At 43.6% G+C, this 14,414-nt stretch overlaps 1 protein-coding gene across 3 annotated transcripts in view; it reads right to left on the bottom strand.

The window, feature by feature from the left end:
- The window catches only part of TGM5 (transglutaminase 5), a 32,959-nt gene extending 19,579 nt beyond the window's left edge, over positions 1-13,380 (bottom strand). The window contains exons 1-5 of one of the 3 annotated variants that reach the window (XM_015064865.3): positions 13,242-13,380; positions 12,199-12,424; positions 6,098-6,277; positions 5,736-5,981; positions 2,297-2,415 (exon numbers count right to left, since the gene is read on the bottom strand). In XM_015064865.3, the coding sequence (XP_014920351.1) occupies positions 2,297-2,415; positions 5,736-5,981; positions 6,098-6,277; positions 12,199-12,208 (555 nt within the window). In that variant the 5' untranslated portion in view covers positions 12,209-12,424; positions 13,242-13,380. Of the gene's footprint in view, positions 1-2,296; positions 2,416-5,735; positions 5,982-6,097; positions 6,278-12,198; positions 12,431-13,241 lie in introns of those variants that run through there. The other 2 variants (XM_053224102.1, XM_053224103.1) reach the window with 2 other exon arrangements.
- Between the last annotated feature and the right edge of the window lie 1,034 nt (positions 13,381-14,414).

Genomic DNA, 14,414 nt, shown 5'->3' with positions numbered 1-14,414 from the left:
ACCTGGCACAGTGCCCAGCACATAGTAAGGACTCCATGCATCTTGGTTGAATGAGAGTAAATGAATGCATTTGTCCCCATGTAATATTCCCACTGGACAATAAACAGGATTTAGGAACTTTCTCTGACCTATCTTCCCCAGGGGAGAGTTTAATCAGTTCACTTTTCTGCTTTAAAATGTTCAGAGGCCTCTAGACCTTCAGAATCAAAACTCTAACCTCCCCTAACAGCCACATAAGACCCTCCCTGATCTGGCCCCTTGTACCTCTCCAGCCTCATGTCTCAATTCCTCCTGCTTCATCATTTTGCTCCAGCATTACCAGATTCCTTGTAACCCTTGCAGCAGACCAAACTGTTTCTCACCTTTGTGTTTTTGCTCATGCTTCGCTCTGCCTGGGGTATTTTCCCCACCTTTCTTCACTTGGATAACTCAGTTCAAGCATCTCCTTTTCTAGGAAGCTTCCCCGATGACTCCATTCCCAACCAAGTGCTCCTCCTCCAGGCTCTCAGAACATCCTGTGCCCATCTCAGTCTTTGCATATCCCACTGCATGGTAAGTAACCTGCTTATGTGACTGAGTCCCCACTATACTATGAGCTCAGGGACAGCATTCAATTCATTTTCATATCCCTAACATCTTGTACTCTGCCTGATATTCAGCAGGCATTCGATGTAAGTTCACTGAATAAGAGACAGGAAGAAAGGGAAGGAGCCAGGGCTCAAGAAAAAGCAATTTCTCACTTCTGTTGCTCACAGATGATGGTAGGTTCCTGTCTACAGGGCCTCTCTGGATCCTCATTTGCCTGTGCTGAGTGAGGGGTTGGGGAGGTCAATTGGTGCCAGTTGAGGCTGCCACGTCTCATCTTGAAAATAGCCACCTCAGGAGGCCTACGCTGTGCCTGAGACCACATGTGTTGGAGTCCTATTTGGGCAAGTCCAGGAGAGGGACTCATATCAAACAGACACAAGGCTCCACAAAGGGTTTCCCAGCCAACAGCCATCCGGTAGCCAAGACTAGTCTTCCTCCAACAGTGTTGTGGTGCCGGATCCCAGTCTTAAGAACCCTCTTCCCTGGCCTGGCCCTGGACTTCCTGGAGCACCTATTGTAGGCTGAGCTTTATGTGGGAGGCAGGCCTTGCAATAAGGCAGGAGTTGCAACACATTCTGATTAATATGATGCCATTTTTACAAATACAATCACGTTTTAGAATATGCAGAAGAAACAAAACATGGAGGAACATACACCACTCTGGTGCTTAGCATGTCCTTTGTGTTCTAAGTACCCATTTTTTAATTTTTTTAATGTTTATTTATTTTTGAGACAGAGAGAGACAGAGCATGAGCAAGGAGGGGGCAGAGAGAGAGGGAGACACAGAATCTGAAATAGGCTCTAAGCCCTGAGTTTCAGCACAGAGCTCAACACGAGGCTTGAACACATGAACCACAAGATCATGAGCTGAGCCGAAGTCAGATACTTAACCAACTGAGCCACATAGATGCCCCTAAGTACCCATTTTTGTAACGTTTCCTTGTAAAGTTTTTAAAACAGCTGTGTATTACTTTTATAATGAAAAGGATATTGGGGCGTCTGGGTGGCTCAGTCGGTTAAGTGTCTGACTTCAGCTCAGGTCACTGTCTCACAGTTTGTGGGTTTGAGCCCCACATCAGGCTCACTGCTGTCAGTGAGGAGCCAGTTTTGGATCCTCTGTCTCCCTCTGTCTCCCCCTCCTCTGCTCATGTGTGCTCACTCTCTCTCAAAAATAAACTTTTTAAAAAATCTTAAAAAAAAAGGAAAAGGTATCTAATCAAAACAAACAAAGATGCAATAGTAACCGGGAAGGAAGTACATCACTGCTCGTTAACATTGCTTTTGGCTGAGATGTTCAGGGACAAGTTTCCTCAGTGTGACGGAACTGATTCTAGGGTCTGTGGTCTAGATAATGAAGATGAAGTGGGAGAGGCAAATGGGGCCCAACTGGAAACAGTTTAACAACCAGGCACTGCCATGGCCATCCTCATTATTGTCCCTTTGTCCTCATCATCATGGTCAATGGAAGTCCCTGGTGGGTGCCTTTAGCTGTCCTTCCCCCTTAGATCCTGATGTTCAAATCAGACATGATCAGCAAAGAATATCCTCCGACTCATTTAGCTCCCTGGAGTGTCATCTCACAGTTCGATGTTACCATTTGTCCGTTCTGGGTGAGCCCTGCATGAGAAGAACCCTCCCACCTCGCTCCTGCTCCCCACTTCCCACAAGCCCAGGGCCTGGATGGGCTATGAATAGGGCTGAGACTCACCTGTCCATAGTTCCAGGGACACGGGCGGATCCAATTCTTGTTCCCTTGGTAAATGAAGCCGTAATCATTCACGACATACTCCTGCCTCTGGGGCTCACTGTCCAAGTAGACAGAATCCCCTAGGAATCAAAGTGGCAGGACACAAAGCAAAAAAGTTATCGTTCCCTTCCTACCTCATTCCCATCCCCAGAAGGCAAAGTCCTATGGAAACTGAGGCAAAGTCCTATGGAACTGGGGATGGCACTGGGTGTCACCAAAAGGGACAGAAGAGGAGGTTTCTTGGAGAGACCCACCTTCTACAATCCCTCAGCACCAGCAGCAGGTTCAATACGAACATGAGGTTGAATAGTGAAAATTTACCTTCAGTGGAATTTCTTGGTTTTCAAAGCACATTTACATCCTGACCTAATTAAGGGTGGAGGGAACAGGCTCAGAGTGATAAGTAACTTGTCCAAATCACATGTAAACACAGAGTGAAATTTGAACAGAGTCCATATGTCACCATATTCCATGATTTTTCTGCTACATTCAACTAAACCTGACTGGAGAAGAGCAAACCAGAATTTAGGGGTTGGCATTAACCTCCTCATGCCTTTTATAGGAATTTAACCTAAGGACAGCATTTAGGAAGTACACAGAGATTTGGATGCTAAGCTGTTTATTTGAGTACTGTTTGTAACACTGAAAAGCTGGAAACAACCTGAGTGCCTGGTTCTGGGAGCTTGTTAAATAGCCATGTCCACCACAGAATTCTGTACATACACGATTAATGTAAGATTACAAAATTGTACATATAGGTATCGAAATCTACACGTGATATGTTAAGTTTTAAATGGGTTACATGATAATGTTACAGCATGAATTGACATTTGTTTAAAACGTTTATACCAAGGATTTTGAAGACTATTCTAAAAGATGTTGATAGTAATTTTTTTTTCTTTTTGCCTGTTGGTATTCTCTAGATTTTTTGGAATGAGCACATATTGCTTTCACGATATAAAAAAAAATTTTTTTAAGTTGAGAATGAACAAATAAAGGCCATGGGAGTAGGTGTCCTCTTTGCAGTGTCCTAGAACAATCTGGAAGGCCCACCTAACTTGTAGGTAAAAGTACTCTCCTCAATTCCTCAGAGGCAGCCTCAGACTCAGCCTGCATGGACTCTGGTAGAGTCAGACTCCTAGAGAAGATCCATTTTAATGAGGTCTTGCACCAGTGTGACAAGATCTGCAGGTTCATGTTTGAGACCACACATATTCTCCTCACAGCAGGGGCTAGCAGTGCCCAGCACTGCAGGGTGGGGGTCCCTAGCCAATATCTTGGACATGGTGATGGGGTAGCCACTGATCCTGTCTTCAGAGCCTACCAACCCCTAGCCCCATATTGAGTCTTCTGGGACCTGGATGGGGCACAGCTTTAAAAAAAAAAAAAAAAAAAAAAAAAGGCCCTACAGTGATTACTTTCCTCCTCACAGTTCAAGAGAGGCCTAAGTACAAGTCTGAAACCCACAGTCTTGGAGGCCAGGACGTGTGTGTGTGTGTGTGTGTGTGTGTGTGTGTGTGTGTGTATACAAGAGAGAGAGATAGAGACAGATAGACAACTGCCCTCCTTGACCCAGTGGTGGAGCGTTTTCATATGGCTAATGGGTAAGAGCTCTGGGCCACTCAATGACAGGGCAGTAGGAGGTGGTTAGAGATGCTAGATCCCAGCCAGGTTCTGGTATGACTCACCTAGCCCCCTTAGAATAAGGTTGGAGGAGCAGGTAGAATGAGAGGGAGGAAGGAGAGAGGATATCCTCCAACTAGAATAGGACTGTTGAGTCTGGCCTCTGCTCCAAAGCCTACCAGACACATTCTCAACTCTCAACTCTTCCTGCCCTTCTTCCCACTCTCTCCTCCTGACTTGTCCTTCATTCTGCCCATACCATGTCTGTATGTCTGTATAACTACTCTGCCCTCAGGTGGATTTAGATTACAGGGATCGTAGGATAGGTGGTACTGGGATATTCCATATATCTTTGTCTAAGACAAACACTGGAAACAGCCAAGATACCCATATATAGGAGACTAGTTAAAAACATTTGGTAGTCCAAACAATGGAGTAATTGTAGCCATTAAAAAGAACATATTGATAGGAAAATATATTCAAAGTTGAATTGTTGAATAAAAAAAGCAAGTTAAAGCATGCTATGTACTATATAATCCCACTTGTGGTACAACTGTATAATCACACACATATGTATATATGCATAAATACATATTTGATTAAGCATGGAACAGTTTTGTAAGACTACACAAGAAAATGCTAACAGAACTTTCCTTTGGAAGATGGAACTTGGAGTTTGGGATAAAGTTTTACTTTTCACTTTATACTTTCCTTCCTCCCTCCCTTCCTCTTTCTTTCATTTTTTCTTTCTCTCCTTCATTCCTTCCTTCGTTCCTTTGTTCCTTCCTTTCCTTCATTCTTTTTCTTTCTTTCTTCTTTCTTTTCTTTACTTCATTCCACAAATATTCAATGCAATACGCTTCTTACTCTTAGAATGAAAAGACTCAAGTTAATTTAAAAATGTGTGGTAAAGGTAGATGTTAATAGTGGTCAAAGTTAATTATATTAGTCTTCTTTTCAAAAGTTTATTTTATTGGGGTGCCTGGGTGGCTCAGTTGGTTAAGCGTCCAACTTTGGTTCAGGTCATGATCTCATGGTTCATGAGTTCAAGCCCCATGTCAGGCTTTGCACTGACAGCTTTCTGCCCTTCCCCTGCTTGTACTCTATCTCTCTCTCAAAAATAAATAAACATTTTTTTTAATTGAGAGAGAGAGAGAGAGAGAGAATGAGCAGGGGAGGAGCAGAAAGAGGAGAGAGAGAGAATCCCAAGTGGGCTCTGCCCTGATAACATGGGGCTCAAACTCACAAACCGTAAGATAATGACCTAAGCTGAAACCAAGAGTCAGACACTTAACCAACTGAGCCACCCAGGTGTCCCAATAGCTTTCTTTCTTTCTTTTTTTGATATTACTTATTTTTGAGACAGACAGAGACAAAGCATGAATGGGGGGAGGGCAGAGAGAGAGACACAGAATCTGAAGCAGATTCCAGGCTCCAAGCTGTCAGTACAGAGCCCAAAACAGGGCTTGAACCCATGAACCATGAGATCATGACCTGAGCCGAAGTCAGACACTTAACTGACTGAGCCACTCAGGTGCCCCTCAATAGTTTCTTTTTAAGTAAAGATGACTTTGCTCATGTTTTAAAAATTCTAAATAAGTAAATAGCAAGTTCTTCCTGCCTTGTTTCTGGTGCTTGGGAGTAGATGCTGAGTGCATACAACTGGGAGGTTTCTGGTAGTCAGGGAACAGGGGTCTAGAAATCCTTGAGCCTGGCTCTCTGTGGCACTGACAAAGGGGCAGAGACAAGGGACCCACACACAGACACCCCACCTTACCTGGGCACCAGGGATTGAAGAGCAGGATGAACTCCCCAAGCTGGTAGGCTGTGACAGACTTCTGAAAACAGTCAATATGAACTTTCAAGAGATACCGACCCACGGCTGCCGTGGGAGGGGCACACAGGCTCACCTCCAGGGAGCTGGCCCCATTGGTCTCCAGAGAGGCAATCCATGGGCTGGGACCATGATGACCTGCTAGGCTGAACAGGGCTCGAGTCCCATTGGACAAGTCTGGTAAGGGTCCTGAGAGGGAAGCAGAACTCAGGCTCTCTGCAGTAAACTCTCAACCCTCCAGAATCTTCCTACACACACACACACACACACACACACACACACACACAGCCCTCAGGGGTCCTCACCAGTCTCAGCCACAAAGATGATATTGTCCAGGCCTGGCTGGAAGCCCCGCTTCCTGAAGTACAGAGTGATGTTGAAGGCCTGGCCCCGGCGAACCAGGAGTCGGTCAGAGCTGATCTCCTCTGTGTGGTGCCGCACGTTGTTCCAGGAGCTCTGGAGGTCTGTGAGGGCCACCTCCAGCCCTGCAACAGGGCAGCCAGGGGCATATGAAAGAGCAGGGCTGTAGAGTCTGGTCCAATCTTGCCCACCACTGTTTAGTTGTACAAACTTGAGAAAGAAACTTAGCCTCTCTGAGCCTCAGTTTCCAAGTTAGTAAAACAGAATCCATAATACCAGTGTTACAGCATTGGTATGAGGATTAAATGAGGCTTCATGTCTGCAACTGCCTCTTTGTTACTTCCTTCTTCCTTCCCTTTCTTGCTTTTATAACCCTCTATCCCCTTCCCCTTTTATGCCCTCCAGAGGTACATGGATTTCTGCCTCTGTCCAACCTCTTTCATAGTCCTGGCCAAGTTTGATTGCTCCCTTCAGCCTAGCATGTCTCCAGATTCACCCCAGCATCCAGTTTTTAGACTCAAGTTAACAATGTCACTTGCCCCTGTGCCAGCCTCCAGGTCTGGTAGTTAATTACTATGCTTTCAGCAATTTGCTGGCTCCCTGACCACCACTAATGTCACATGCCTAATGCCCTGGGAGCTGGGATGCTGAGGATAGTCAAAGAAAGTCCCACTCCCAGCCTTCTGGAGCCTCTGATAAAACACAGATTGATCTCACTACTCTCCAAGTGTGTCTCCCCAAGAAGGGCTCCATTTCTGACTTCTCCATGTTTGGCCATGGTCCTACAGTGGTCTCCAGGCATCTGGGCTCACAACCTTTAAGTCACACTTGGCTCACCCATCTCTTTCTTGGTCTTTTTCCATTCGTATGTGGACACATCCCTTCATTCCGTGAAAACATCTCTGGTGTCCACTTGACCCTTTCCACATTTGCATAATTCTGACCTCCTCACTTTACCCCTAGTGGCCATAACCACTTCCATTAGGTGTCCTGCTTCCTACACCATCCTCTCCTAACACATCACCAGATTATCTTTCCTCAAGACAATTTAATCATGCCATCCTTTTGCTTTAAAAGTTCTGAGATACCCTACAGCCTACCATACAAAAGGCACACTCCTTAACCTGACACTTATGACCCTCCACACCTGGCCTTCAGTTACTTGCGTTCTTGCTTCTCAACACTCCAAGCATAGGCCCTCTCCTCCAACCAATCTGTTCCCAAGCAAATGGTAGCCCTACCTGTCCACGTATTTTGATCCTGCTGTAACCCCAACTTAGAGTGCCCTCTCATTCCGTCTGTCCTAACAAAATCTAACCAAATTCTACCTGTCCTCCAAGGCCTGTTGAAGACCCATCTCTTTCATGAAGCCTGCCTGAGCTGACCCACCCTTCTTTCCATCTCCCACTGGCCTAGAGTACTTAACTGCATCACTTAGAGTGAAACTTAATTGCTTCATTGAGTTAATATCATGCTCAATTGTTCATTTTTATCAACAAACTTTTACTGGGAGCCAGTAATTTCAGGATCAGCAAGAAATATTCAGATATTTTTGTCGTTACTTTTTCATTTGTTTGCCTTCTACCACAATATGTAAGCCAATGAGGATACAGGCCTAGCTGTTTTGTCTCAGCTGTATTCTAGATTATAAGAAATACAAAACAAAACATTTGACAAAATCCAACATCTTCTCATAATATAAAACACCCAACAAGTAAATTACCTCTAAGAAAGGAAGTAAACTAGCTGAAACTGATAAAGAGTATCTATGAAAAATCCACAGTCAAAACCATATTTAATAATGAAATACTAGATACTTTTCTCCCTAAGATTAGGAACAAGACTAGGGTATCTTCTCTCTTTAGCATTGTACTAGAGATTCTAGCCAGTACACATTGGAAATAAGTGAAATTGTCTTTATTAATGTATGACATGATCTTGAATATAGCAAATCCTAACAAATCCACACACAAAATTAGAACTAGCAGATAAATTCATCAAGGTTGTAGAATACAATATGTATATACAAAAATTAATTATATTTCTATACACTTGCAATGAATGAAGTTTTAACTCTGCCTTACACCATATACAATAATAAACTCTAAATTAATCTAAGACTTAAATGTAAGAGCTAAAACCATAAAACATTTAGAAGAAAACATAGGAGTAAATTTTCATTATCTTGGACTTAGAAATGGTTTCTTAGATAAGACAATAGCAGCACAAGCAACAAAATAAAAAACCCTATAAATTGGACTTCATCAAAATTAAAAAATTTTTGCTTCAAGCATATCATCAATAAAGTGAAAAGACAACTACAAAATGAGAGAAAGTATTTATAAATCATATATCTGATAAGGGATTTGTATCAAGAATATATAAAGAATGTGTACAACCCAATGATTAAAAAAATAACACAAATAAAAAATGGGCAATTGATCTGAATAGACATTTCTCCAAAAAAATACGCAAAGGCCAATAAGCAAATGAAAAAATGTTAAACATCATTAATTAGGGAAATGCAAATGAAATACCACTCCACATGCACTAGAATGGCTCTAATAAGAAGGAAAATAACCAGTGTTGGGGAGGATGTGGAGAAATTGGAACGCTTATACATTGCTGATAGGATTGTAAAATGGTATGGCCACTTTGGAAAACAGTATGGCAGTTCCTCAAAATGTCAAAAATAGAGTTACCATATGATCCAGCAACTCCACTCCTAGGTATGGACCTGAGAATTTGAAAACATTTGTTCACACAAAACCTGTACATGAATGTTGATAGCAGCACTATTCATAATGGCCAAAAGATGGAAACAACCATCTGGTTATTGACCACTATCTGGATATTGGATGAACGAGTGTGGTATATCTGTAAAGTGGAATGTTATTCAGCCACATAAAGGAATGCTGAATACAGTATAATATAGATGAAACTTGAAAATATTATGCTTAGTGTAAGGAGCCAGATACAAAAGGTTACATATTATATGATTCACTTTAAGTTTATTTACTTATTTTGAGAGAGAGAGGAAGAGAGAGGGAGAGACAGAATCCCAAACAGGTTCTGTGCTGTCAGCACAGAGCCTGATGCAGGGCTCAAACTTAAGGACTGTGAGATCATGACCTGATCAAGAGTCAGATGCTTAACCTATGGAGCCACCCAGTTGCCCTATATAATCCAATTTATATGAAATATTCAGAATGGGTAAACCCATAGAGACAGATGGTAGATTAGGGTTTGCCAGGGGCTGGAAGTAGGAGAAAATGGGGTATGACTGCTATAAGGTATGGGGGTTCTATTTTTTTTTAATCTTTTAAACATTTATTTATTTTTTGAGCGACAGAGACAGAGCACAAGCAGGGGAGGGGCAGAGAAAGCGGGAGTCACAGATTCTGAAGCAGCGTCCAGGTTCTGAGCTGTCAGCCAGAGCCCAATGCAGGGCTCGAACCCACGAACCGCGAGATCATGACCTGAGCAGAAGTCGGATGCTCAACCGACTGAACCACCCAGGTACCCTGGGTATGGGGTTTCTTATGAAAGAAATAAAAGCATAATGATCAGCACATTGTAGGTACCAAAAGATGTTTGCTAGTTTGAATAGAGTTCTCTATCTTTTCCATAATCACTCTGCACTTATTTCAAATTCAACCAACACCTCACTGAAGGCTTGTCTGCTATGTGCTGGGCACCATCCTAGACACTCTATCTCATTGAGTCCTCACCACAATGTTGGAGGGATGAAATGTCATGTCATTCACACTTGGAGACGGGAAACAAGGTTCAGGCAGATTAAATGTCTTTTCTAAGGCTGAACCTAGGGTTACTGGCCTAAGTCCCGTGTTCTTTCCATTACTCAACAGTTGCTGCCATTGCTGGTCTTCAGAAAGGAACCAGCCTACTGATAGCTGGGAGAGCACCTGGCTTTCCCCTGGTAGTAGAAAAAGAAGCTCATCCCTTTTGGAGACCAGCTGACTACACAGATTATTTACTGGCTCCAATTCAGGTTGGGCTCATGACTTAGACTCCTCACTAGGTATGGCAACATCTGCCTGACAGCCAGCAATGGGGCCAAATCTCATCCTCTGGATACATCATGGGTCAAGTTAACTTCTGCGTATAATGCTGGGATTATTCTTCACCCCACACACCAGACTTTCAAATAGGAAGTACATTTACTATTGGGCATATTTGTTCTCCTTGATGTGAGGGGATGAAGGGGAGTAAAATGATCAGAGAAATAGAAAGGAAATTATAGGTAGAATCTTCAAAGTAATTGATCTCAGTATCAATCCTAGAGACACACTCCCACATGAGTACAGAGGCATACATAAGAATGTGCCCTGCAGCATTGCTTATATAACTGGAAAATGGGAAACAACCTAAATGCCCATCAAAATGGGATGGATAAATAAATTACTTACACCCATACTATGGAGTACTATGCAAAGTGGAAATTTTTGAGGTAGATTTAAAGGTACTAATTGGCATGGGTAGAGCTCCAACCACATACTGTTGAGTGAAAAAAAAAAATCAAGTTGTAGAAAAATATGTACAATGTGATTATACCATGATATTTATGATATTTATACCAAAAAAGCTAGTCATATATATATATATATATATATATTGTATATTGTATATATATATATATAGTATATATATATATTGTATATATATATATGTATATATTGTATATTGTATATATATATATATACAATTTTACATATGTACTGATCTTATACATACACACACACACACACACACACACACACACACACACAATATAAATATGTAGGCAAAAGACTAGTAACCATGATTTCTCTTAGATATGACCATAGTGGCCTCTCTGGAGATGAGGCTGGGGTTGGTGGTGGTGGTCAAGGGACTGTAACTTTATCTGTAATTATTGTCTTATTTTACTTCAACTGCATATCCATATATTTCTTGTGTAGATAAAAATCATTTTTAAATTTTTATTTTTATTTTTAATTTTTTTAACGTTTATTTATTTTTGAGACAGAGAGAGAGGGAGACACAGAATCTGAAACAGGCTCCAGGCTCTGAGCTGTCAGCACAGAGCCCGATGCGGGGCTTGAACTCACGGACCGCGAGATTATGACCTGAGCTGAAGGTGGACGCTCAACCGACTGAGCCACCCAGGCGCCCCAATATTTATTTATTTTTGAGAGAGAGTGAGCAGGGAAGGGCAGAAAGAGAGAGAGAAAGAGAGAGAGAGACAGAGAGACAGAGAGAGAGAGAGAGAGAGAGAGAGAGAGAGAGAGGAAGAGAGAGAATCCCAAGCAGGCTCCGTGCTGTCAGCACAGGGCCCTACTCTCAGGGCTGTATCTCACAAACCGTGAGATCATGACTTGAGCCAAAATCAGGAGTCAGATGGTTAAGCAACTGAGCCACCCAAGCACCCCCAAAATTATAAAAATTTAAACAAAAAGAGTAAGTGAAGGTGAAGCTGTTAAATATGTAGAAATTTGAGCTCATTTTTAGAAATGGTTTTAACTAACGAACTAATCGTCAAAGCAGCTTTCTAGAGAGGAAATATAGACAGAACAGATTAGCTGAAATGAGGAACAGACTTTCTGAAGTGGGGAAAAAGAGAAGGTTTGAAGATGCAGAGAATTTCAGAGCCAGAAGAAAACTTCAAGTTCATCCTGTCCACCCCGCCCCTTCACGTTTCAGGCATGGGGGCTGGGAACTAGAGAAGTGACTTGCTAAATGTTAAGGCATCAGCAAGTGGCAGAGGACAGGCTCCCTGACCCACTAATCCCTGGCCCTGCCCCGTCCCACTGGGCTATGGAGGCAGGCGTGCTGGTACACAGCTGTTTGGCTATGTTTACCAGCCGGCCTCTACCTCGTTTCGTGGGTCTCAGACTATCAACAAATTCTGAAATTTCTGGGTTCTTTCAGCCTCAGTTCTTTATTTACTCCTTTCTTCCTCTGAATCCATTCTCCCCTTGACTTCCTACAGTCTCTCTGTCTTCCTTCTTCCTTAGCTCCTGCAGCCCCAGGGGGCCTCCCCTACCTTGCTCCATGGCCGCTGTCTCTGGTTCCTGGGCCACTCTTCACAGAACAGCTGGGTGGCTTGGAGCTTCAGGAAACTGGTCGTGGTACGTTTGTTCCCCCTTCCATCTTTAAGACTCCAAGAGACACCGAAGGCAGGGTGGCTGCTGCACTGCCACCTGCTTACCGGGCAGATCACAACTGGTTTTCTCACTTGCCCTCAGGTTTTTCTTGGCAGTGTTGCTCAGCTGGGAAGAAGTGTGGAAGCCAATGAACTCTCAGGGCCTTATGCCATGTGAGCATTTGATAGCTCTTGGGCAATGAAGCATTCCATGGCAGGTGTTGTACTATAGTGGGGGAGCCAGGTGGGAGAGGTGAGTTGATGGCCTCTCTGGGGATGCAAGGGGCTGTGCCCCTATAGGAAAGAATACCAGGGTCCCAAGACTACAGCTCACAGCTGGGAGAGCCTCTCAAGCCTAGAACTCTGGCTGGCTTTTATCCTGAAGGGCCACTTTCTAGATGTCAAATGCAAAGAGAATCCACTCTGGATCACCCTTGGTATGATTTTTTTGGTATTAGTTTTTGGGGCAGAGCTATTGTGTTGGGTGAGACTGGCCAGGTGAAGGCGAATCTCAAATAAAAGGAGTAGAGGAAATAAACTTGGGAAGATGCATGGAGGAGTTCTGGAAATAAGTAAGAAGGTAGGAATGCCAGTGGATGTCCTTGGTTCTATTAAGAACAAACAGTACAAGTCCTGGGAGTGAGCATGTAGGGAGAAAAGCACAGATGGGAGGAGACAGATGGAAGGAGGGGAAAGGGCTCTTAGCAGGGAGTGGGCAGGACACCCTAAAGGCCCCCGCCCCCGCCTCCACCCTGCCTTTCCCTCCTGTGGGAACTTCCACTGAATTCCGTGCTTTCTGGGTCCCTTAACCTCCCTCTTCAGGAACCTCACTCACCACCATCTGCCCTCCTTCCTGTATTTTCTACTCTCCTTGTTCCCAGCCTGCTCTTATAGTATTTGTATCCATTCACATATACAATTCACTACTTCACACACACACCCACCTTCATTCCAGCATTTCTGGTCTTGGCGAGTGAGGACAGTGCCCATCCAGTCACTCTGGGAGAAACCTGGGTGCCACCTCGTATTTCTCTGTCTTCCTGACCTCCCTTAGCCCATCAGCCACTGATTGCTGCCAGTCCAACTCCTGATTATCTCCTAAAATTAGCCTACTCTCCCTGGGCCCTTGGCCCTGCCTTCACTAAAGCACCCCCTGGCCTGGACAACAACTCCTAACCAGTCTCCCACCCGTCCTTTTTCCAAATGAGCCATCACAGTGATGTTTCTGAAGTGCCAATTCAGCCAGGTTGCTCCTGGCTTACAATCCAGCAGTAGGTCAAGTCCAAGCTTCTCAACATTGCCCACAAATCTCTTCAGGATCTTTCCTTCCTGCCTGGAGTCCATTCAGGCCAAATATCTGCCGTTCTCAGATGCAGATCTGCTTTCCTACACCTGTTATTGCACCTGCCAGTCTCTCTATTTCTGAAATGTCCTTCTCTCAGTTCTCACCTTTCTCAGATCCAGGCTCAAGTGCTGCCCCTCCAGGAGGTCTTCCTAACACCCTCTCTCCACCATGCCAGGCATACCAGGCATTTAGGGGCACCCCCTTTTCATTCCCTATTAGCCTACTCATACTCCATGTTATAAATACTTAGCCTATTTCCCCACCAATCCCCTTGGAAGGCATGGCCTATATCTTATTAATCTATCCCCAGTGCTTACTAATGATAATGGCTAATAGTGAAACTACTGGAAGAACTAGCGACATCTTTTCAGTTCCAGTGCATCATCCCACTTAATCTCCATGCCATTCCCCTGAGTTAGGTACTATGATTGTTCCTATATTACAGGTGAGGAAATCGAGCCTTAAAGATACTAAATAGTTTTCCTAAGATCACTAAGAACTAGTGGAACCAGATTTCGAACACAAAAGTCAGACTCCAAAGTTGTGCATAAATGCTTAATGCAGTATCTGAAGCATGGCCAGTTTTCTAGTTCATATTTGTTGACCGTGCAATTGAATGAATTAAAAGATGATCCATACACGAACAAATGGATAAGTGCCTGAACCCACTGGCACATTAGTGGAAATGGGTTAGCTTAGGGAGAAGGAGGAGGCATAGGCAGGAGAGCTTAATTGTGAGGAGAAACAGGAAGGTGAGTGCAGTGAGGGCAGG

Source organism: Acinonyx jubatus, chromosome B3 (genome assembly GCF_027475565.1).
Source record: "Acinonyx jubatus isolate Ajub_Pintada_27869175 chromosome B3, VMU_Ajub_asm_v1.0, whole genome shotgun sequence".
Taxonomy (NCBI): Eukaryota; Metazoa; Chordata; class Mammalia; order Carnivora; family Felidae; genus Acinonyx; species Acinonyx jubatus.
This window is presented reverse-complemented; position numbering and strand designations above follow the sequence as displayed.